A 20952-nucleotide genomic window follows, 5' to 3' on the forward strand; every position below is an offset into this window, starting at 1 on the left:
TGTGACGTCACAGATCAATCAGAAAGTGGGGGTGAGGGCGGGTGTGGCACTTTTCACTTAAACCAGGGGTGTCGACCTCCAGTCCTCGAGGGGCCGCGTTCCAATATATTTTCCAAGTGACCCTCGTTAAGTGCACCTGCGTGAAAAGTTTTAGTTCCTGCAGAACGTGAAAGGAGCTAAAAGTTTTCACGCACCTGCACTTAACGAGGGAATCACACGGACGCTCCATTAGGTACACCGCCATTTTCAAGTGTACCTAATAACAGGCCACTTTATTAGGGAAATATCATGATCAAAGGTCACAGGTGTCAAGTTCTAGTCCTCGGGGCCGCGTTCCACGAGACAGCTCAATTTTCCAAAATGTATTCCCGAAATGCAAATAAATGTGTTCGCATGGTTTCAACGCAGTGCGTCCTGTCACGTTCACGTAAAAAGCGTATTCCCCTCTGACGTACAAGTCCAAAGCGTTTTCCCCTCTGACTCCTCTTGGACGTTACAATTTGAGCGCAAATGGGTCATCAGCTACGGAAATCCGCAAAGAAATACAACAACAAATTCAGGTGAAAAACTCACAGAAGCGCTCCAATATGTGGTCATCGTTGCAGTTAACCTGCACTACTACCTACACCAATGCGGCCTCTTTTTACAATCGGAAAAAGAAAGAAAAAAAAAAACATGCTTTTCAAAGTATACTTGTTGAGAATGCTTAGATTAATTTTGTTTTATTTTGTTGCGTTGTTTACTTGGATACTTGTGTATCAACTAATATGTATGGTAATATCAAAGTTTCAAAAACAAAACAAAAAACAAGTCCAAAACCCAAAGTTGCACGAGAGCGCGCTCTCGCGATCAGTTTAGTAAACTGCTGCTTTGGGACTTGGCGCACATTCGACGCAAGAAAGAAAGAGCTCCTGGCGCACCAAACGGTCACGTGACGACGTGTCCAACTTTGCAGCTGCCAACGGACGGGCTCATCTTAGAAAAGAGGAAATAGTGAAGCATTTCTTTGCTCTCCCTGTCATTAAACGCCGCCGGCAGCCATAGATAGACCAACAAATATTGATCTTTATTCATCAAATGAAGCGATATAAGTGATAGACGGACAGACGGACGGACGGACGGACGGACAATATCTGTAACGTGTATGCCAGATACAGATTCGTCCATCGGTTGGAACTCCCATCAGATTACCTGTTCTTCTGATTGGCCGTTTTGGAATGTTTGTTTGCAAAGAGGTGACTTAGTCACTCTCACAGTATTTTTTTTTTAACACCGGACGTCGATGACGTAAGTCACCAATATTTATTCATTTGTTCCTTTTTTCCAAATTCTGAAATTATTGGGGCCATTTTATAATTTTAGTGCAAGCGAACATTGTCGCTGTACAAAATTATTTGAGGACAGGAAATTTGGAAATTTCAAATATAAAATGCATTTAGTTAACTTTTTGTCCGGCCAGCAGAGGGCACTACATGCTTATTAAAACGCACAGGTTTGATATTTTTTCAGCTTCTCAAATACAGCGATAGAGACGTGATGATTTACTGCAGGATCAAAGGTCACAAGAGACTCTGAGGACATGACCTTTGGCCTTCTTGCTGAGTCAGCGCTTTGGCCAACAGGACTGCACTCGCCGTTGGCGGGGAGGACGCCCAGACAACCCACTCGAACAGGGACGCGCGCGTGCACACACACTTTACTGGGTGACATTTGCTCTCATTCTTCTGGCAAACAGTGAGACAGACAAGACGAAGGACAAGAGCATTTCTCAAAAGTCCCTGGACACACATTAAACTCAGCACACATTCACCACATGCACATTTATGTATGCACACACGTTGAACACATACACACAATAGAGTACATAACACATGCAGACAATAAACTTACACACACACAAACACACACACGCACAGTGAATGCACACACAGATTCTACAACCGGGTGACCTGGTGCCCATGTGACCTCGAGCAAGTGTGCCAGTGTATGTGTGTAATGCGCGTGTTTGTGAGGCGATTGTGTTATCAGGATTCCCAAGTTTTGCGATAGAGCACACAAGAAGCACAAAGAGCTGGCTGGCCGGCGGGCAGGCAGGCGGGCAGGCAGGCAGGCAGTCGGCCCGCCCGGTGAGCCTATCAGGAGCATTAGGGACCGACCGTGCGGCTTTAATATTGACCCTCCGACACACTTTTGTTTGCACGTGTAAATAATTGGCAGACTTTTATGGTGAAGGTCCGCCACCAAGCCAATCAAGAATGAGCACTTTGACCGTCAACAAAGGGCACTTCCTGTTGAGACGGGAAGTCCACCCTCTCACCTTATACCTTACCGGGAAGATGGTTCATATGCTGTGGAGTCACACCAGGTGCAGAATGCAAAGTCAAGAGTTGAAAAACAAGAGTCAAAAGTAGGAGAGTCAACAGAGACAAACGAATCCAGGATCAAGAGTGGGGAGTTGGCAGGCCAGTAATAGTGAGTCGTAAAGTTGAGAGTCCAGGATCACGAGTCTGGAGTCCTAACTCTATGGAGTCAAAAGTTCAAGGTGTAGAATCTATCAACAAGGGCCTCCAGTCAAGAACCAAACTCAAGAGTCTGGAAGATCTAAAAGCAATAGTCAAGAGCCTTGAGTCTGCAATCAAGAGTTTTGAGGCTAGACTTCGGAGTTTCTAATCCAGAAGCAAAGCCCCATGTTTTGATTCTCAAATCATGAGTCTCGGGTCAAAACTCAAGAACCGCTCATGAATGGCGTGTTCAGAGTCTGGGGTTTCGAGTCTGTCATGATGTCCCATTTCCCCAAGTGTGCGATCCGTTGCCCGTAGTCGAAGCCATTTTTTTCTTTTTTTGCGACGTTGTGTGAAGTGTGACAGCGACCGCACCACTTAGGAAACAACGTAGTGTGTTATGTAGGCAAAAACTCGCCTTCCACCAATAAATCAATATTACGTACGCAAATGTCAACGGGATTTTATTATTGTTCCACTCAGAGCACAAAAAGATCAATGAGCAAAAAAATAGCCAATAAAAATATTTTTTCACCAGCGTAAATAAATAACATTTGATGATGTTGGTCCAATTTGAACGCCCTTTATTTTATGAAAGCCGGACGAGGATCCGATCGGTCCTCGTTACTGCGAGGTGCGTGCGGCATCAAACAAAGTCAACTGGAAGTCATCCTAACCTAGATAGATAGCTAGGTAGGTAGCGAGCTAACTAACAAGCTAGCTCACGGCTAGTCATGCCGTTGCCGCAAAAAAAAACCGACAAAAAAACACCACATCACATTTAGTGTTAGAACATGCAAATGAACGTTTGACGTAAGCCATTCTACGGGGAAGGAAGGAAGGAAGGATTTAGCTGACGTTTGGAACAGAAAGGCTCAAGAGATAACGTTAAGCATGCTAATTAACAAAAGCACAGACGATGAACACATGCGGAAGCAGACAGAGTAGAGAATTCAGAATCCGGGCTCAGACTCTCAAGTGTCGAGTCCACGAAAGACAATGGCTCCATTCCACGGAGTTTGGACTTGACAAATTAGAACCAAGCGAGTTTGGACTTCACAAACCCGAATCAATGTTCTCGACGAGTCAAGGGCCCAGAATGAACATGTTGTTGAATCAATTCCAGAATCCTCCGTGAGTATAGACCAGGGCTGCACCATAAACATGCCTTATGGTCATTGCGGTATCATTTAACAAGAAATCTTATTATCCAATGAAAGACTGAGGTTTTTTTTTTCTTTCTTTCTTTCTCAAAAGAAGCAATGTCAACGTATTTTTGGCGTATTGTTCATTCATTTACAAAGACCCTGGACAAGCATTGGATGGCGATGCACATTTCAGAGCCAGTCAAGTCTTGGCTCTGAAGTCAGAACATTGAGTCAAGGGAGAAGTGGCCACAATCAAGAGTTGTGTCAAGAGTTCACCATCAAATTCAAAACACTCAGTCAAAAGCCACAATCAAGCATGGAGAGCCTCGAGTCCAGAATCAAGAGTCTGGCATCGAGTTGAATGTGCGTGCCCATCAACCTCAAAGAGTTAGCCGCCGCCGGCAAAGCGGAATCGAGGCGAGAGGAAGAGCGAGCGTCACCAAACGCTTTCTTGCGCTGTCACGTGTTGGTAAATGGCAAAAAAGAGAAAAGGGGACAAGTCAGCAGGTGACGACGCTCCGCTCCACCCAGTCCGTCCGTCCCAGTGTCTGGTTCCCGTCAGACCAAGGCGGCGCCCCCACCCCGCCTCACTGGTTGTTGGGGGCGGGGCTGGCCTCGGGGTTCCCGGAGGGGGGCTGCACGTTGTCGGCCAGGTTGTGGGCGTGTTCCAGGAAGAGGTCCTTGAGCACGCTCAGTTCTTTGCTGAGCAGTTTGATTTTGGCCTCCAGACGTTCGTTCTCCTCCTTGAGCTGGTTGACCCTCTGCTGCGTGTCCATGGCTTTCTGCTTGCTGCGCTGGCGGCTCTTCTTCACCGCCAGGTTGTTTCGCTCTCGCCGCTGACGGTACTCGTCACTGTCCTTGTCCGCCGACGCCTTCTTCATCTTGCCGGGGGCGGCCTTGCCGGCGCCCGGGGACGACGCCTGGCTGTGCGGCGACGGCTGAGGTACCTGCTGCAGCAGGGCGCTGGCGGCGGCGCTGGCGGCGTGGCTCTGACTCTGGATGACGCTGACGCCGTTGTGGTCCGATGACGTGGCTTTAGGCTGCGGCGGCTGGCTCATTTGGGTGACCGCTGACCGGCGACTGAAGACGGGCACCTGAAGGATCCGCCACAAAATCAACTGATGGCTGCGTTCGGTCTCAAACACGTGACAGGAAATCGCCAACGATCGCCAAAGGCTGATCTCACAAATGTCTCGAACCGATCCGTGCATCGTCACTTATAGCAATGACTAGATATTGACATGATTATTGTGATTACGATGTGTGAGAATGACAAAAACAGACCAATCTTCCTGGACAGTTTACTTGCAACTCTGGTGAAGAAAAAATAATAAACATGTGTTGATCATCGGAGAATATTTACTGCTGACAGATTGGAATCCTGAGTTTTGGCAGATTTTCAAATGAAACAAAGTCTATTCATAAACAATGAACATCTCGTAAGTAACTTTGATGGAAGAGAAGAGACACAAAAGGCTCAGTAGTGACCTGAATCGGAAGGACTTGCTTTGTTTTGTTTAGCTGAATACAGGAGTCCATTTCTTTGTCACGTTTTCATGCGATAACTTGTCAGGTCCGCACGACGAACGTGACAACTTGTCACCGTAACGCGATAGTGCCAAGGTTTGGATTCCGTAAAGCTCCAAAGGTTGACCCAAAACCAGAAACCAAACGAGAAAGAAAACGTCTCTTCTCTTCCACGACACCTGGCAGCGCCGCGCGCGCGCATGTGCGCATGCGTCGGTCTTCCGGGTGGAAACAAGCAGCGATCGGTCGCCTGCTTCTTGCCTGCTGTTGCATCATCGGGGAACTCCACGTTCACTTGGAAGCGGACTCCAATGACGCATAAATGACACATTAGGAGGACCAACGGGAGCGCACGCTCGGCTAACGCGGCTAACGATCGCGCCGGCCGATCGATCGGCTTCGTTTGACATTTTCGACTGGCGCGGAGCACTCTGAGTAACTTGGGCTCGTCGCAGACGGAATGGCGTGACGCGTCACGACGCCAAACGTCAACGCGAAAGCGAAGCCACGGCGTCAAACGAGCTCCATTAGTTTGCTGTCTTTGTCAATGTTGACGCTGAGGCTACGCTAGCATGTCTTAGCATGCCGAGCATTGTTGGCATGTCGCGTCGCGCTGCGCCGCGCTGCGCCGCGCCGCGCTTCCGGCTCACAACACCGCTTTTGCTGAGCTGCGTCGAAAAACTACGTTACCTTGACGGGGCGACACCGGCGCGAAGAAGCGCTGGCAGTTGACAAGGTTGGGGCTAAAGTTTCCACTTGAATTGTTCCAAAAGACCCCGCGCGCTCGGGCTGTTTTGGTTTCCAACATGGACACGAGCTGATTGCGAAATCTCTTTGGCCATGTAGGGCAATATCTGGCGCCGGCCAATCCCGGGCGACTGAGACCCGCCTACCGCCGACTCGACCAATTGCGTTGCCGAACGCTCGACATGACGCAACCCTGGATACGAACGACGCGTCGTTCAACCAATAGGCGCCCTGACATTCTGGAATGAGCTGACACGCGAATGACTTCATTTTCTCCTACGCTTGGGCCACCAGGAAACGTTCAACCGATTTTGGGGGTCTTTTTTCTTTTCAAAACACAGTATGTCACAGGTAAATGCGAGACAAGTCATGTTTCAAAACACAGCCCCCCCAAATAATAATGTCCATCGTGCGTATGTTACCGCCACGTCAGGAGAAAAAAAAGAATCAAATATGTATTATACCGAGACTTTTTGCATGTATAGACGTGATTAGGTTTCAAGTCTTATCGCAATAATTAATTAAATTCTCGTAACGACGTAACGTTTCACGTTTTAACATGCTAAATTTGACTTGTGCATTCCTCGACAATTCTTTCCGAATCAGGGCTGAACCTTGAACAAATATGTAGCTTTATTTTGTTTATCAAGTTAAAACCTGAAATTTAACACGTCAAAACATGAAAGTTTTCGCGTTGCCCCCCACCCACCACCCCGCACTTGTCGTCACGTCTGGTGAGGACACCCTTGAGAGAGGAGGGCAGCTTGCAACAATCCGTTTCCAGAACAAGCACGTTCATCCATCCCGTCCGTCACTGCCATCGGGCTCAGGCGGACTTGAGTGCATGCGACGCATCGGGTTTGGGAACACACCTTGGAATTACCTCCCTTCCCTGTTAAATTCCTCCAGCCAATTTTGGGTGTTTTTCATTATTTGATAGCTTTAATTGCACGGTTGAACGTTTCGGTTCCATATTGTACATATTTCTTTTCGCTGTTACTATGCTGGTTTTACGCTCAATCCCAATGAAGAAACATAAGCACGCTTTGTCTTGCTTGAGTGGGATTTAATAAATTGAGAGTGCGTGTGTTGAAAAAACATCTAATATGGGACACGCCTCAGTTTGACCCTTGGTTGACGGTCGATTCTACTCGGGTGCACTAAAGGGCGCTGCAGTCCACGCAACCGCAACACACGCGCACAAACTGACGGTTTGGGGAAATTAAAACATTGACACATCAACACCATCAGCTATAATCGATCCAAATAAAGAAAACCAGAGCAGAACGCGGTGTGTTTGCGTGTGTGCGCGCGCGCATCCATTTTGGCCCAGAGGAGGTGAAAAGTAACGAAATCCAGAACAGTTTGTTGAGTTCACAAACACACACGCACCCATACAAACAAATCCCCCCCCCCCACACACACACACACACACACACGCGCACACTATCGCACAGATATCCAGAAGTCTCACATTCACAAACACACAAGTCTTTCACACACGTAACCTCCATGTGAACACATGCACAAGTCACACGCGCATACATATAATGGCCTTAAAAACACATATATGCAGATATAACACTACACTAAAACACGCGCGCACACGCACACACATAGAAATGATTCAAACACGCACGCCAATAAATAGTTAAACACGCAGACACACAAGTAGTCACAACACACATACAGCCAAGACCCCCCCTCTCTCTCGCGCTGTCTCTCTCACGCACTCGCCCCCAACCAAGTGCCCCCCTTTCAGCCTCCTCCCCCGCCACACACACACACGCACACACACGCGCAGACACACAGATAGCAACAAGTCAAACAGGCGCGGGTGCGCGCGCGTGCTCGTCCGTCAGTGGTGTCACGACCGACTGTGTTCCCGCCCACCTGATCGGCGTCCTATAAAAACTCTGGGACGCGCTTTCCACACTTGACTCGCGGGCGACGCACGCGTCTGGCGGACGGACCGGGAGGGGGGCCCGGGGGACGACGCAGCGCTGCACTCGATTCGATCCTTACTCAGTCAGTCAGTCAAAGTCAGACGTCGTGCGCTCCCTCCAGGCGCGCTCTCCGAGGCACGCTCTCTCTCCGGCGGGCCGCCTAGCCCCTCCATGGAGCTGCACAACCTGCTATACGAGACAGCAGCCCCGGGGGGGCCTCCGGTCACGGTGGGGGCCCCGTGCGCGCAGGAAGCCACCAACTTCGGTGCGGGGTACATCGGGGACGCGGAAACGTCCGTGGACCTGAGCCCCTACATCGACGCGTCCGCCTTCAACGACGACTTATTCCTGGCCGAGCTCTTCCACCACCCGTCGCGGCTGCGCGCGGCCGCGGCCTACGAGCACGCGCACGGACCTTCTCCGCACGTGTACGCCAAGATGAACGCCAAGGTGCTCAAGGTTCGTCCGCGAAGGGGGGGGGGTTAGCCTAAACAACTTAAGGCCTCAATTGCTGGAATCAGTGAGGACGCTATGCCCATAAGCGTTTTGCGTCCCGCGTGCATGCAGCCCCAAATGTTCCCAAATATTGACAAACAAATCCACATCCATCCGAAGGGAAGCAGACGGTTTGCACTCGAAACGGGTCCGGGAATTCCTCTGAGTCCGCCCTTGGATTTTGAGGCGTAAAAGCCTCATTTGAGTGGGATCACGTTCCCAGCCAGTGACTGTTGGTTAGTGGATCGACTTGGCGTAAGTGTTGTGTCCGCTACTTTTGTTTTGGAGAAATTTCAAAAGTTCGTATCTTTCAAACGCTCGGAAACGGAAAGCGGGGGCCACGTCGGGTTGATCCCGGAGACGTCGCTGCCCGACCAGACGTTTAGCCTATTTTGACGCCAAGCGGCTGTTTGGCAGGGAGGCGTCGTGGTGCCGCCTGCCTCAAAGGCCGCTCGTCCGCATTGGACGCTTTGGGCAAAAATGGGGGGCGTTTGCAGCCAGCCCACCGTCACTTTAAATTGGCCTCTGGAGGTGGCAATATGTGGCTTTGGACCTTTTCCCGTCGTCGCATTTGATTGGCGCCGCTGTTTGACAGGCTTGTACCTCTATCCGTTTGTATCTCTTCGTTTGCGGGCTGGATCGACCGATCGATTTGTCCGTTTCTGAACTTGTGCTCCCTGTTGCTGTCGCCAAGGTGGACGCGGAGGAGCTGTACGAGCGGGAGCGTCCTCTGGCCATCAAGCAGGAGCCGTGCGCCGAGGACCTCCTGCGGCAAACCCCCGCCGCCGCCTACCGCCACTGCTACTCCCCGCCGCACCTGCAGTACCAGGCGGACCACTGCGCGCAGACCTCGGTGCACCTCCAGCCGGGCCAGCCCACCCCGCCGCCCACGCCCGCGCCCAGCCCGCATCACCACGCCCTCCACGTGCCCCCCGACCTTCGTTTTCACCGGCCGCCGCACAGGCCGGCACCGGCGGGCAAGGCCAAGAAGCTGGTGGACAAGAACAGCCCCGAGTACCGGCTGCGACGGGAGCGCAACAACGTGGCGGTGCGCAAAAGTCGCGACAAGGCCAAGATGCGCAACATGGAAACTCAGCAAAAGGTCCTGGAGCTCAGCTCGGACAACGAGAGACTAAGGCGCCGCGTGGAGCACCTCAGCCGGGAATTGGACTCCCTGCGGGGGGTCTTCCGGCAGCAGCCGCCGCACGTCCCCGACGCCCGCTACAGGGCGCACGCGCACAGCTGAGGACCCGCGCCTAAGAAACGACGGGATCCGTACGTGCGTTGGACGTGCCGATGACTCCACGTGCGTGCGTGCGTGCGTGCGTGCGTGCGTGCGTGCGTGCGTGCGTGCGTCTTTCTTGTCCTCTATTGACACGCACACACAGGTCCTGGTTTCCGTAGTTTATCACACGCACACACAGACACAAACAAAGTGCGCACACGCAATGGGTCACAAATGCGCTCGCGCACACGTACAGAATTGATGGTGTGTCCAAATCGACACGACTAATAAAATACTTTGTTTGATCTTTGTTTCATGGCTTTGGTGATCGTGGGCGGCAGATAGGCGCCGCTCGATGTTTATGGCGACACCATCACAGGAGCCCCGGCCAGCTTTCCAATCTATCTCACTCACTCACTCACTCACTCACTCACTCACTCACTCACTCACTCACTCACTCACTGGTCGCCGCCTCTCAATGGCACGCGCAAATGGACTGTGTGTGTGTGTGTGTGTGTGTGTGTGTGAGCCCCCTCCCTGAACAAACCATTGTGCACTCTGACCACCTCAAGCACACATACAAAGTCAAAGGTGAAAGTCTGATGAGTGTTTGCAGTCGGCGGTGACCTCATGACAGAGCACCACGCCGGTCGCTTGGGCGGGGCGGCGGGCTATCGGTACCAATACGCCTCGGGGTTCAGGTCTGCTGAACCGGCGGGGCCAGGACGATTCGTCAGCGCCACTTTATCACTAGGCCTCAGACAGACCGTGCGCGTGTGTGTGTGTGTGTGTGTGTGCCGTGTATCGTTTTGGCCCCCCAGGAAGAGCCACCCCCCCCAGCAGACCGTAGCCAACTGGGGGAGAAGCAGACAAAGATGGCGTTCATCCAGGTCTGTCAACACTAACACACACACACACAGTGGGAGTCCAACACAAACACAATTTTGTTTGGCTGTGGTGTGACGGTGCAGCGAGCGGCGCCCGGTCCAGCCACACGCCGACGCCGCACTCGGTTGGGGCTCCCTCGGCGTGGCGCTCCTCCAAGCGCTTTGGGGACTTTGGAACTCGCGTGGCCACATCCTTTGCTCTCTTTTTGTCCTCGAGATACAACATGTTTTTCGGTAGTGCGTCCGCGCCCGCCGAACTCAACCAATCGGCGCCTTGACGGCGAGACTCGACGCTTTGGATACGTATGTGCCCGCCGGGGACCCGACTTGTGTTCTTCGCCTATTTGTGACGTCATCTTGTCGTCGCAAGGGGCCGGCCGGGGCTTTGACTGCGACTTTTTGACATCATCACTTCCTCCTCAACAGGAAGTCCGCCCAAGTCTGGCTGGGACAGACTCCCGCAGGCAAACACGCGTTGAGAACACGCACTGACGGCACACTCGCAGAGCGAGCGAGAGAGAGAGGCAGATGCGTGTTGAGATAAGATGATGTGAGCAGAGGTCACAAGGTGTGATTGACAGACAGAAAGGAGGCGGCTCCTCCCCCCGCAGGAAGTGTCAGCACCCTGCAACAGCTCTCTTCCTCTTTTTTTTTTTAACTTCTCCCTCCTGTCCTCACACACACGCATTAAACACACACACACACACACACACACACACATAGCGAGCGAGAGAAATCATGTGCGAGTCGCTCTGCGCATTCTTTTGAGCGTGCGTTGTGAATGTACGTGGATCTCTCTCTGCATGCTGGCAGCATGGGATAAAAGGGAAGCGAAAGCGTGAAAAAAGCCAACGGATGGGCCACGGGTCGGCTCGGCTCGGCTCGGCTCGGCCCGGCTCGACTTCGCTTCCCGTTTGATGGTGAGCGGCTAGCCGGCCGCTTGCGCTGCGACCTCTGACCTCTCCGTTGGCAGGCTAACAACGAGTTCCTCTCCAAACGGCCTCCGTAGCGCTTTGCCCGGGTGCTCAGCGCTCCTCGAGCCTCCTGTGTTAGCCCCTCTGACCCACGTGTGGCTTTTGTCAGCCCCCCCAGGCTCGGCCCAAAAAATGGATGACTTTTGCACGGCACGGTTTTGCCCAGGTCGGCCCCTTTGACGGCCCCTTTGACGTAACTCGTCGTCCCCGCCGCGTCCTCCTCGCTAACCGCTAAGCCCAACGAGCGCCGTTTGCTAACTTCCTGTTGGACCAATCGCGTCCCGGAACGCTTGGCTAACGTTTGACAGCGACCGCGGAAGAAGAAGTCCACCTGTGCGGCCGTGACGCTGTCCGAGCTCGACAAATTTGGAGTTAGGTTAGCGTTTGGCTTCTGCGAGGCGGGCGTCAGCTGAGGCCCGGCCCGGCCCGGCCCGCGCGCTCGTCACAAGACGAGACTCGCGGAGGAAGTCTGGCAAACCGCTTCCTGTTTTTCACGGATTTCTTTTTGCGCCGAGTCACAGCTGGGCCTTTCCAGCGCAGCGCCGGCGCTGGACCGCCTTTGTGAAAAAAGGGCTGTTGACCTACGGCAGCCTCGATCTGACACAAAATCTCCCCAAAAAACCCAAACAAACGGCGTTATCTGAATGACTATAGTTGAGTCACTTCACTCGCTACCTAAACAAATGCCTCAATGTGATCGGCCGTAAGATTGGCGCTTGTAAACTTTTGTTGTTGTTTTGGGAGAAGGGCCCAAATGAACACGAGTGGCGTTGGCGGGAAACGCTCCTCGTTAGAGCCGAAAGCGTTAGAAAGCCCCCTGACACAATGTCGCGTAACCCACCGATGATGTCATTGCGGGGGCGTGTCGTCGAGCAAGCTCGCGTTCCCACCCGCGAGTACATTCCTGAGGCGATCGGACGCAGATGTCCGCGTGCGTCCCGGCTCGTAATCCGGGCGGGCGGGCGGACGGCCGTCTTAATCCCCGCGGCCGTCTTAAACCGCGCTAACGTGCGGCTAACGAGCGCGGCGATTAGCCGGCGACAAAGGCCCATTTGTCGGCGCGACCTTTCCGTTTGTTCGACAAAGGCCCGTTTGTCGGCGCGACCTTTCCGTTTGTCCGGGGCCTCTGCATGTGACTTATCTGAGGCGCAGCGCTAACACCTCCGCTAGCCACCGATGCCCTACGGTTCAGCCATGGGTCGCGCCGGGTTCGCTCAGGGGTCAAGCGGTCATCGTTGGACTTATGTGAGAGGAGCGCGTGGCCCACCTTGGCGGCGTGACGCTAAGCATACGCTGCTTTAGACATGGAATACGACACGCGAATCGACAGGAAGCTTCATATGTTCATGAAAAAAAATGGGTAGTCACGGTATCGAGTCGGGATGAGTCTCATAAGTAGTGAGTCACAACATGAGTCACAGGAGTCACGGTGAGTCTCGTGTGTCATATGTTGAGTCCTGTGGTGACTCTCATGGAGAGTCATTATATCAGTCAAATAAGTTATACCGTGAGGCATGTAGTGAATGAGCACATGAGTCAAATGAGTCATGTGAGTCACACGATGTGTTACGTGGTGAGTTACATGGTGATTCATGCAAGTGGTCGTGAAGAGTCATGTAATGTGCCACATGTTGAGTCCTGTGGCGACTCACCACGGGAGTCAAAAAGAGTTACTGCATGAGTTAAGTGGTGAGTTACCGCAAAAGTCACCATATGAGTCAAATGAGTCATATGATGAGTCACTAGCTGGTAAAACGTTTTGGAATCAGTCAAGAGATCTTGCATGAGAGAGGTGGGCAGAATGCAGCATTTGTCCAAACGAATGCAGAATTTTCAGAAGAAACGTGGAATTTGGGGAATGTGGAAAATGTAAGCTCGGACTGGTTGGAGTCAGATCCAAAATGTTGAAGAATAATACATCGAAACGGCAACATTTGGACACGGAAAATGTAGAATTGGGCAAAGGTGGGCACTTCACCTAATTGTGCCAGTCTGAATCTGAAGGTGGTAGGTCGAATTTTGAAAGTGGAGAAATTAAAAATGGGAGAAAGAATGGGGAATTCATTTAGGCAACGCACAAATGAAAATTTGTGCAAAAATGTTGCAGGAAGTGGGAGTCATGTCGAATTTGGCTCTAAACGTGAGCGCTTTACTGTGGGGAAATGAGGAATTCATCGAGGGTTAGCAAATGTGGTCATTTTGGGAATGTAGAGAATAGTTTGGTTTTCTTTGATGCTTGCAATTCGTCAAGAGAGGGAATCGTTTGCGATGTGTCCTAATTCGTGTGGACAATGTGTTTGAATGGGAATTTAAGAAAAAGGTGGGTCTTAGGGAACGTTCCTGGAATATTGTTTTTCCAGGCGACTGAGCTGAACATTAACATGCGGAATGGTGGGACAAAAATGGACCCAAAAAATGTTATACAAATGAGAAAAGTAGCGCCGGAAAACGTGCAAAGTGGCAAGACGTGGAAGAGGTTCAGCGTCCGGAAGGGAGGGCGGGACGGACGGGCAAAGAACAATAAGACAGACAGACAGACAGACAGACGGCTACTTTTGGGTCGGTTTTCACACAATACGCAAAACGTGCAAACATTTACTTGAGAAAGGCCAAACGATTTCTTCTTTTCTTTACTTTTGCTTGCGCAATCACAAAAGCTGCCCGACTAAGTACCCCCACCCAAACCCCCAAGAGTACGTTTTGGGGTTCGGCCAGCATCCAACAAACGAACGAGCGAGCGAGCGAGCGAGCGAGCGAGCGCGCGCGCGCGCACGCACTCCCCCACTGCATCGTGGGGAAGGAATGTTGGCCTCTTTTTCTTCTCTCTATTTACTCTGGAAGAGGCTGCAAGACTTTGACCGCGAACAGCCGGACGGCCGGACGGACCCTCAGGGGCTGGAGCCAGCGTGACGTCACGTCACCTCACGTCACGTCACGTGACACCGTGAAGTTTGAGACATTGTGAAGTGGCGGTGACGGCAGCCCTCGCTTGTGTTTGCTGAGCGACTCGGAGCTGACTGACGCAAACGGTCCGCTTCAACGATCCGCTGTGGGACACGGGCTCCCTCCCTTTCGTGGTACACCAGTCAACGTTGAATTGATTTGCATTTTGCCACCCGCAATGTTTCATCTCATTATTCCTGTAAACCTCGCCGTTGTTTTCCCCATATCACGCCATGTCATTCAGTACGTTTTTGAAACATTATAAGTCTATTTTTTACGTGAAAGACAGAATGTCGCTGCAAAACTGTAAAGCTCCCTCTGGAAGGCACAGTTCGCGATACTCTGAACGGTCGATGCCAAAAGTGAAGTTTTGATTCGAGAGGCTTTCATTACTCCAAACAAGGAGCTAACCCTTATAATGTGCTCTTAGAACAGTGCTTTCAGCGAAAAACGAACAGAAGTTGTCGCTAACGGTGGCAACGTAAGATGGCTGCCTTCGGGCTTACTTTGCCCGACGCCAGAGGGCGCCCTGGCCCACAGTCTTGGCGCTCTTTCGTCCCTCTGCGACTGCCGTAGCAGTAGCGGCGATTTCCTGTTCCGCCAAAAACGACATGGCGGCCGGCGGCATAGACGTCGACGACGGCAAGGCGGCGGTAGATTTCGTGACTTACGGGACGCCTCTGGAGCCTCTGGAAGAAGGTGCGTTGTGTTTCCGCACTTGGGTGACCGCGACGACACTCTAAGTCAGGGGTGTCAAACTCATTTCTTTCGCGGGCCGCATTTTAGTCATAGCTTCTTTCGGAGGGAGGGCCAACCCAAATCAATGGATGAGCACCTCATTTTATATACAGTAAAAGCTACTAAACAAACTGACAAATAACTCGTTTTCTAATCGGATGAGTAAAAACTGGTCAAATATTTTTTCAAAAAGATACTATTAAAAGTGAAGACAATTTGCAATTCTAGTATTGACACACGAATTTGATGCACAATTTGTCTTTGCGGGCCACATAGAATAATGTGGCGGGCCGTATCTGGCTCCCGGGCCTTGACTTTGACACCTGTGCTCTAAGCGAAATACAAAACACAACCGCTTGCGTGCGTGCGTGCGTGCTACACTGACTTGAGTTTTTTCACGTGTGCCAGTTTGGATGTGTTTTTGCTGTTGTGTGGTTTTGCACAAACGTGTGTGTATGCTATTGTCGTGCTTTTCTGAGACCGATGTCATAACGTCTACGTGTTTGTCCTGTGCGTGTGTTGTCAGATGAGGCCCCACGTAAGCCCATCCCTCTCCACGAGCAGACGGTTCGGGATGAAAAGGGGCGGTACCAGCGGTTCCACGGCGCCTTCACAGGCGGCTTCTCGGCAGGCTATTACAACACGGTGGGATCCAAAGAAGGTCAGTCAGTCCCTCCCGCACGTCGACCTCGTTTCCTCACCCCTTTCTAGCCGTCCGCCGACCGGTTGCGGCCTTGAACTTGTTTGTCGTTTTGCTGTGACAGGATGGACGCCGTCCACCTTTGTGTCGTCGCGGCAGCAGAAGGCGGACAAACATCGAGCCACGCCGCAAGACTTCATGGATGAAGAGGTGTCGCTATCACGGTGGTCTGAATGCCACCATCTCCGTCTTGTAATGTGTTCACGTGTCCTGAAGCGCTGACTGACGTTTTGTGTGGTGTGTTTGTCAGGATTTGGGCGAGCACGGCATCGCCCCGACCCAGATCACCACCACGGGGCCATTTGCGTCCCGGGCACCGGCGGCGGCCTGGGACAGGGCCAAGGCCGTCAACGCGCAGACGGCCATCATACCGGGAGACAACCTCCTGGACGAACTCATCGCCCCTGCGAGGTCAGAGACGCACGCTCAAGAAAGCAACGCGCTCATTTTGATGAGGGCCGGGCCCGTGGTTCCGTTCCACGGCTTTGGCAATTTGGAGCTGGGCGGCTGGCGTCTTTTCCTTAATCCGTCGGATGGCACAAAAAGGCTCCGTCTGAATATGTGCCATGGTTCCGTCCCACGGCTTTGGCAATTTGGAACTGGGCGCTAAAAAGGCTCCGTCTGAAAATGTGCCCTTGTTGCCCCGTTTCAGATCTTGTATAGGCGTGGAGCTCCTGACCCGGATGGGCTGGAAAGCAGGTCAGGGCGTGGGGCCCCGCGTCAAGAGGAAGGCTCGCCGACAACGCCCAGGCACGCATCTTTGTCCCGCGGCGGCGCCGCCACCGTCGTGGCGGATGTTTGACGTTGTCTTTTCCAGCCGACGACGGGCCGAGAGTCTTCGGCTGCGCTCCCCCGCCCCCTGCCGGCTCCGAGGGCTCCGAGGTGGGTCGAGTCGGTCGGTCGGTCGGTCAATCGATGACCAGACGTTGACTTGAGAGTCTTTAGTTTTGCCTTTGCTGTCGCCACTGGCGTCAGCAGCCCCCATTTCGGGGGCGATTCTCCGCTGGCCGAGACGCGATTGCAGCGGGGAATGAAACCGGCCGGGGCCATTGCGGCGGGCGACCAGAATAAACGGGAGCAGCCGGCGGGGCCGCGATGACAATGAGCGCGGGCAGAAGAGTAACCACGCGGCGGTGCCCCTCAGGAGGATGACGATGGCGGCGAGTTTGCCCCCGAGAACGTGACCTTCGCCCCCAAAGATGTGATTGCGGTGGACTTTGCCGCCAGGACGGGGCTTCAGGGCCTGGGCTACAGCGGACTGGATCCGGCGATGGCGCTGCGCGACCAGGCCGACGACGGCCTGGCGGACCTCTTCTCGCCGCACTCGGAGGCCACCAGCAGGCTCTTTGGCGAAAGGCCTCGGCGCTCGCGGAGAGGCGGGGGCGTGGCCGGCCAGGTGAGTCTCCGTCGGGAAGTTGCCGCAGACGCGCTGCTTCGGGCGGGCGTGACCGACCGACCGTGTGCCCTTTAGGCCTTCGGCGTGGGCGCGCTGGAGGACGACGACGAGGACGTGTACCGGCGGGACGCCATGTCCAAGTACGACACCGTGCTGGGGGACGAGCCCGGGGACGGACTCTACGGCTGGACTGCCCCTTGCGACGACCGCGGCAACAGAAACAAGCGTAGCGTAGCAATCCCTTTCTTTTTCTTTCTTTCTTTCTTGCTTTCTTGCTTGCTTTCTTGCTTGCTTTCTTTCTTGCTTTCTTGCTTGCTTTCTTGCTTTCTTCCTTCCTTCCTTCCTTCCTTCCTTCCTTCCTTCCTTCCTTCCTTCCTTCCTTCCTTCCTTCCTTCCTTCCTTCCTTCCTTCCTTTCCTTCTGTCTTGCTTTGTGTTTGTTTTGAAAGCCGTGCATTAACATGTTTGTGTGTTTGCAGACCACAAGGAGGCGGCGTACCTTGGCAAAATCCTGGAAGGCTTCACCTTGGCCCGCAGCCCCGAGGAAAAGAAAATTGTGAGTCAAGTCTCAAAGTTCCCAGTCAAAGCGGCCGCAAAATTGTCACGGCAAGATCAAAATGATCCATGGCTAAGCCAGCCGGCCAGAAGACAAAGGCCAAGCCGACCGGGATAGCAGGCCAAAAAAGGGGCTGCCAAAGCACCAGTGGATCGTTAGCGAGCGTTAACGGCTCGAGGGCGACTTGTCCTTGTTGACAGAGTTGTTGAAGCGCGTTGGATGTGACGAGTCGCGTTCATATGACTGGCGGACGATGCCTTGGAAAGAAGGTTAGGTTCAAAGTTGCGCTGCTGGCTTGCAGATTTTTGCTGCGCCGCCGCTGCCCGCCGACTTCCGTCCGGTGCGCCGCTTTCGCCCCCCGGTGGCCGTGTCGCACGTTTCGGGCGTGAGCGCCGCCCTGGCTGAAGCTCTGAGGTCATCCAAAGGTCATGCGCCGACCCCGGATGCCGGCCGCCACCACGTGATGTCTGACCAGAGGGGAGCGCTGCTGGGGGAGGCTGCCTTGCCAGGTAGGAAGCGCTTCCTCCGCCCGCCCGCAACTCGCAAATAACCACACACGTGCGCGCCGGCGCACACGTAACCATCCACCTGCGTGCACGCACGCACGCAAACCCGGACAAGTAAGCGGCCGTGCACGCCCACGTTGTGGTTTGCCTTCCTTCCGCGAGAGGATTTGCCGCGCGACCAATTGGCCCGACGTTTGAAAGAGGCACGGCCGTGACTTGTCGTCTCCCCCTTTCCCACGCAGGCCCCGCCTCCGTCATGGAATTGCTACGGCCCGAAGACCGCCGGCGCTTGCTGAGCTTGCGAGCGGCCAGCGGCGCGCCCCCGGGCGCCCCGCCCCCAGGTGCCCCGCCCCCAAGCGCCCCCTCGGATGCCTCCTTGCGACGGCGCCAGGAGGAGGTGGCGGCGGCGGCGGTTGCGTGGCGAGGTTGCGACGGCCTCTCACGGACCTTCAAACCCTTTGAGAAGAATGCCGGCAAGCAAGCCCGATATGACACTTACTTGGGACGGCTGCGGCTGGGGGAGAAAGGTACACGTTTGCCCTTAAAACGAGTAAGTGCGAACGTGTGCGCACACTCGGTGACACGCACTCAGTGACACACACACACACCGTGACACACGTACCCAGCCAAACGCATTGTCGTGCGGTACTGGCTGACCATTGGCCGGCTTGCAGATGCCCTGGATGCCTGTTCGGACCCTTCCATGACGGAGTGGGAGCGCAGCCGGGAGAAGGAGGAGTTTGTGCGAGCGTCCATCTTGTACCGGCCCACCTCCTCCATGCTGGCCAGTCGCTTCACGCGCGCCAAGCAGGACGACGACGACGACGACTATGTGGAAGTGGCGGCGGAGCGGGAGGTAAGCGGCCGTTCCCCAGCGGGTTGACCCGAACCTGTTCACGCCCACTCGCCATTCTCCATTGGTGAGTGTGTCGATACCGGTCTGTGTGCTCGTGTGTCGAGGGCCACGTGGAGGACAAAGAGGCCGCCGTCAAGATGAAGATGTTCGGCCAGCTGACCAGGGATACCTTTGAGTGGCATCCTGACAAGCTTCTCTGCAGGAGGTTCAACGTAGCCCACCCCTACCCTGGGTAGGCGCACGCACGCACGCAAGCGCCCACTCGCGCACGCACGAAACCATGTCACAGTTGCGTGACGTGGCTGCAGGTCGTCCACCGTCGGCCTTCCCAAAGTCAAGCGGGACAAGTTCTCTGTCTTCAACTTCCTGACGCTGAAGGAGGGCGGCGAGCAAGCAGGTTGCCGCTCGGCCGCTTCCCGCCGTCTTTGACCTCCTGCCGTCGCCGCGCTCATCTTCCCTCCGTGCTTCCCTCAGCGCCTGCTAAGGCGGCGCAGACCGCCAAGAAGTCACGGTGGGACCAGGAGGCGGAGCCCGGCCAGGCCTCCGCTCAGCAAGCCAGCGACGTCAAAGAAGCCTCCCAAACGTCTGAGGTAGCGTCTGAAAGCAGGGTGACCTTCCTCTTTTTGTTTTTCTGGTTATTTTGCATCCTCATTCTTTCTCTTCTTCTCCTTCAGAGCACACCTGACGTACCACACGACCTGTCACAAAGCAGGAAGCTGAAGGAGGAGGAGGCCAATGAAGATGATGAAGAAGCTGATGAGGATGATGAAGAGGAGGAGGAGGAGGAGGAGGAAGAGGAGGAGGCACGGCCTCCAATGGACGTGTTCAAAGCCATTTTTGCCGGCTCCTCGGACGACGACGACGACGACAAGGCCTCGTCGTCTTCGTCGAGGGGGGGCAGCGAGCAAGACGAGGAGGAGCGGACGGAGGCGGCGCCGCCAAGGAACCTCTTTGACATCTCGTCCTCCCAGCAGACAGGTGACTCGCTCTGACACGCATGCTCTTCCTGGAGCCCACTTTTTGGACTCTAACACGTCCTGTCCCGGTATGTGACGCGCTTTGTTGTCCCCGCAAGCTGCTGCTGCCGCCGCTGCCGCCGCTGCGCCTCCTCGTGCGCCACCAGCTCAGGAAGCGGCTGAGTTCGGCCCCAAGCTTCCTCCTCCCTGCTTCCGTTTCGGTGAGGTCCGCCTGCCCTTTTGGCTCCCTCGTCGGCTGACGCCTATCTCCTGTCGTTGCCGCTCGGGCGCAGGGGCTGCCGCCGCCTCGCTGGCCCGTGCCGGGGACCGCAAGGACAAGAAGCAACACAAACGCAGGAAAGACAAGAAGGTGCGCACGCACGCACGCACGCACGCGCCGGTTGCTCAAGTATCTTCCTCTTCTTCATCTCCTTCTTTATGTTGTTGTTGATGATGACCAGAAGAAGAAAAGCAAGAAGAAGAAAATGAAAGTGAAGCAGCAAGAAGATAAGAAGAGGAAGAAAAGCAAGAAGACAAAGAAGGAAGAGGACACCTCGGAACAAAGCGACCATGAAGATGCAGAGACCACGGCGGAATTGATCAGGAGGTCAGAGGTCAAACTGGCGGCAGTAGATCAAGAGCACCTTTAAAGAGCGAGCGTGTGTGCTTTTGCAGGCTTAAGAGCGCAGCGCCGCCACCGGAGGAGGAGGTGACCGCAGCAACACGGCAATAAAAAGTTAACGAACACGATGGCATTTCGTAATTGCCGGCAAATCGGCCAAACAATTCTTCCGGCGAGGTCTCACTGGCAGGAAATCCAAAATGACAGGAATAGATAGGTAGGTAGGTAGGA

The 20952-nt window shown here is 53.9% G+C and overlaps 3 protein-coding genes across 6 annotated transcripts; 2 read left to right on the forward strand and 1 right to left on the reverse strand.

Annotated features, from left to right (window-relative positions):
• Positions 1 to 2944: 2944 nt before the first annotated feature.
• cebpg (CCAAT enhancer binding protein gamma) lies at positions 2945 to 6030 on the reverse strand. 2 transcript variants are annotated; one of them, XM_088370266.1, is made up of 2 exons: positions 5867 to 6030; positions 2945 to 4743 (listed from the first exon to the last, which is right to left on the reverse strand). In XM_088370266.1, exon 2 carries the CDS (start codon positions 4705 to 4707, stop codon positions 4237 to 4239), a length of 471 nt encoding a protein of 156 aa, XP_088226392.1. In that variant the 5' UTR covers positions 4708 to 4743; positions 5867 to 6030; the 3' UTR covers positions 2945 to 4236. The 2 variants fall into 2 exon arrangements, with proteins under 2 accessions (XP_088226392.1, XP_088226391.1); XM_088370265.1 differs by lacking the exon at positions 5867 to 6030 and adding an exon at positions 5138 to 5832.
• Positions 6031 to 7845: 1815 nt separating this feature from the next.
• On the forward strand, positions 7846 to 9894 carry cebpa (CCAAT enhancer binding protein alpha). 2 transcript variants are annotated; one of them, XM_088370197.1, is made up of 2 exons: positions 7846 to 8328; positions 9059 to 9894. In XM_088370197.1, exons 1-2 carry the CDS (start codon positions 8041 to 8043, stop codon positions 9608 to 9610), a joined length of 840 nt encoding a protein of 279 aa, XP_088226323.1. In that variant the 5' UTR covers positions 7846 to 8040; the 3' UTR covers positions 9611 to 9894. The 2 variants fall into 2 exon arrangements, with proteins under 2 accessions (XP_088226323.1, XP_088226324.1); XM_088370198.1 differs by having other exon boundaries at positions 7846 to 8319.
• A 4533-nt stretch (positions 9895 to 14427) lies between these two features.
• On the forward strand, positions 14428 to 20849 carry gpatch1 (G patch domain containing 1). Of its 2 annotated transcripts, none has more exons than XM_088370191.1 (20): positions 14428 to 15092; positions 15658 to 15792; positions 15896 to 15981; positions 16082 to 16242; positions 16484 to 16581; positions 16649 to 16713; positions 16976 to 17227; positions 17303 to 17453; positions 17705 to 17781; positions 18083 to 18290; positions 18530 to 18814; positions 18962 to 19143; positions 19248 to 19375; positions 19452 to 19540; positions 19618 to 19733; positions 19818 to 20121; positions 20219 to 20320; positions 20393 to 20469; positions 20564 to 20706; positions 20775 to 20849. In XM_088370191.1, exons 1-20 carry the CDS (start codon positions 15005 to 15007, stop codon positions 20830 to 20832), a joined length of 2805 nt encoding a protein of 934 aa, XP_088226317.1. In that variant the 5' UTR covers positions 14428 to 15004; the 3' UTR covers positions 20833 to 20849. The 2 variants fall into 2 exon arrangements, with proteins under 2 accessions (XP_088226317.1, XP_088226316.1); XM_088370190.1 differs by having other exon boundaries at positions 14871 to 15092; positions 20561 to 20706.
• Positions 20850 to 20952: the final 103 nt, after the last annotated feature.

Source organism: Syngnathus floridae, chromosome 3 (assembly GCF_059516105.1).
Source record: "Syngnathus floridae isolate MCC-2025c chromosome 3, RoL_Sflo_1.0, whole genome shotgun sequence".
Taxonomy (NCBI): Eukaryota; Metazoa; Chordata; class Actinopteri; order Syngnathiformes; family Syngnathidae; genus Syngnathus; species Syngnathus floridae.

Coding starts and splice junctions, on each gene's coding strand:
- cebpa (XM_088370197.1), top strand. CDS start 8,041: ATGGAGCTGCACAACCTGCTATACGAGACAGCAGCCCCGGGGGGGCCT. Junction 8,329..9,058: donor TGAACGCCAAGGTGCTCAAG/GTTCGTCCGCGA, acceptor GCTGTCGCCAAG/GTGGACGCGGAGGAGCTGTA.
- gpatch1 (XM_088370190.1), top strand. CDS start 15,005: ATGGCGGCCGGCGGCATAGACGTCGACGACGGCAAGGCGGCGGTAGAT. Junction 16,582..16,648: donor GGCTCGCCGACAACGCCCAG/GCACGCATCTTT, acceptor TGTCTTTTCCAG/CCGACGACGGGCCGAGAGTC. Junction 20,321..20,392: donor TCCTCCCTGCTTCCGTTTCG/GTGAGGTCCGCC, acceptor GCTCGGGCGCAG/GGGCTGCCGCCGCCTCGCTG.
- cebpg (XM_088370265.1), bottom strand. CDS start 5,188: ATGGACTCCTGTATTCAGCTAAACAAAACAAAGCAAGTCCTTCCGATT. Junction 4,744..5,137: donor AGCAAGTCCTTCCGATTCAG/GTCACTACTGAG, acceptor CGGATCCTTCAG/GTGCCCGTCTTCAGTCGCCG.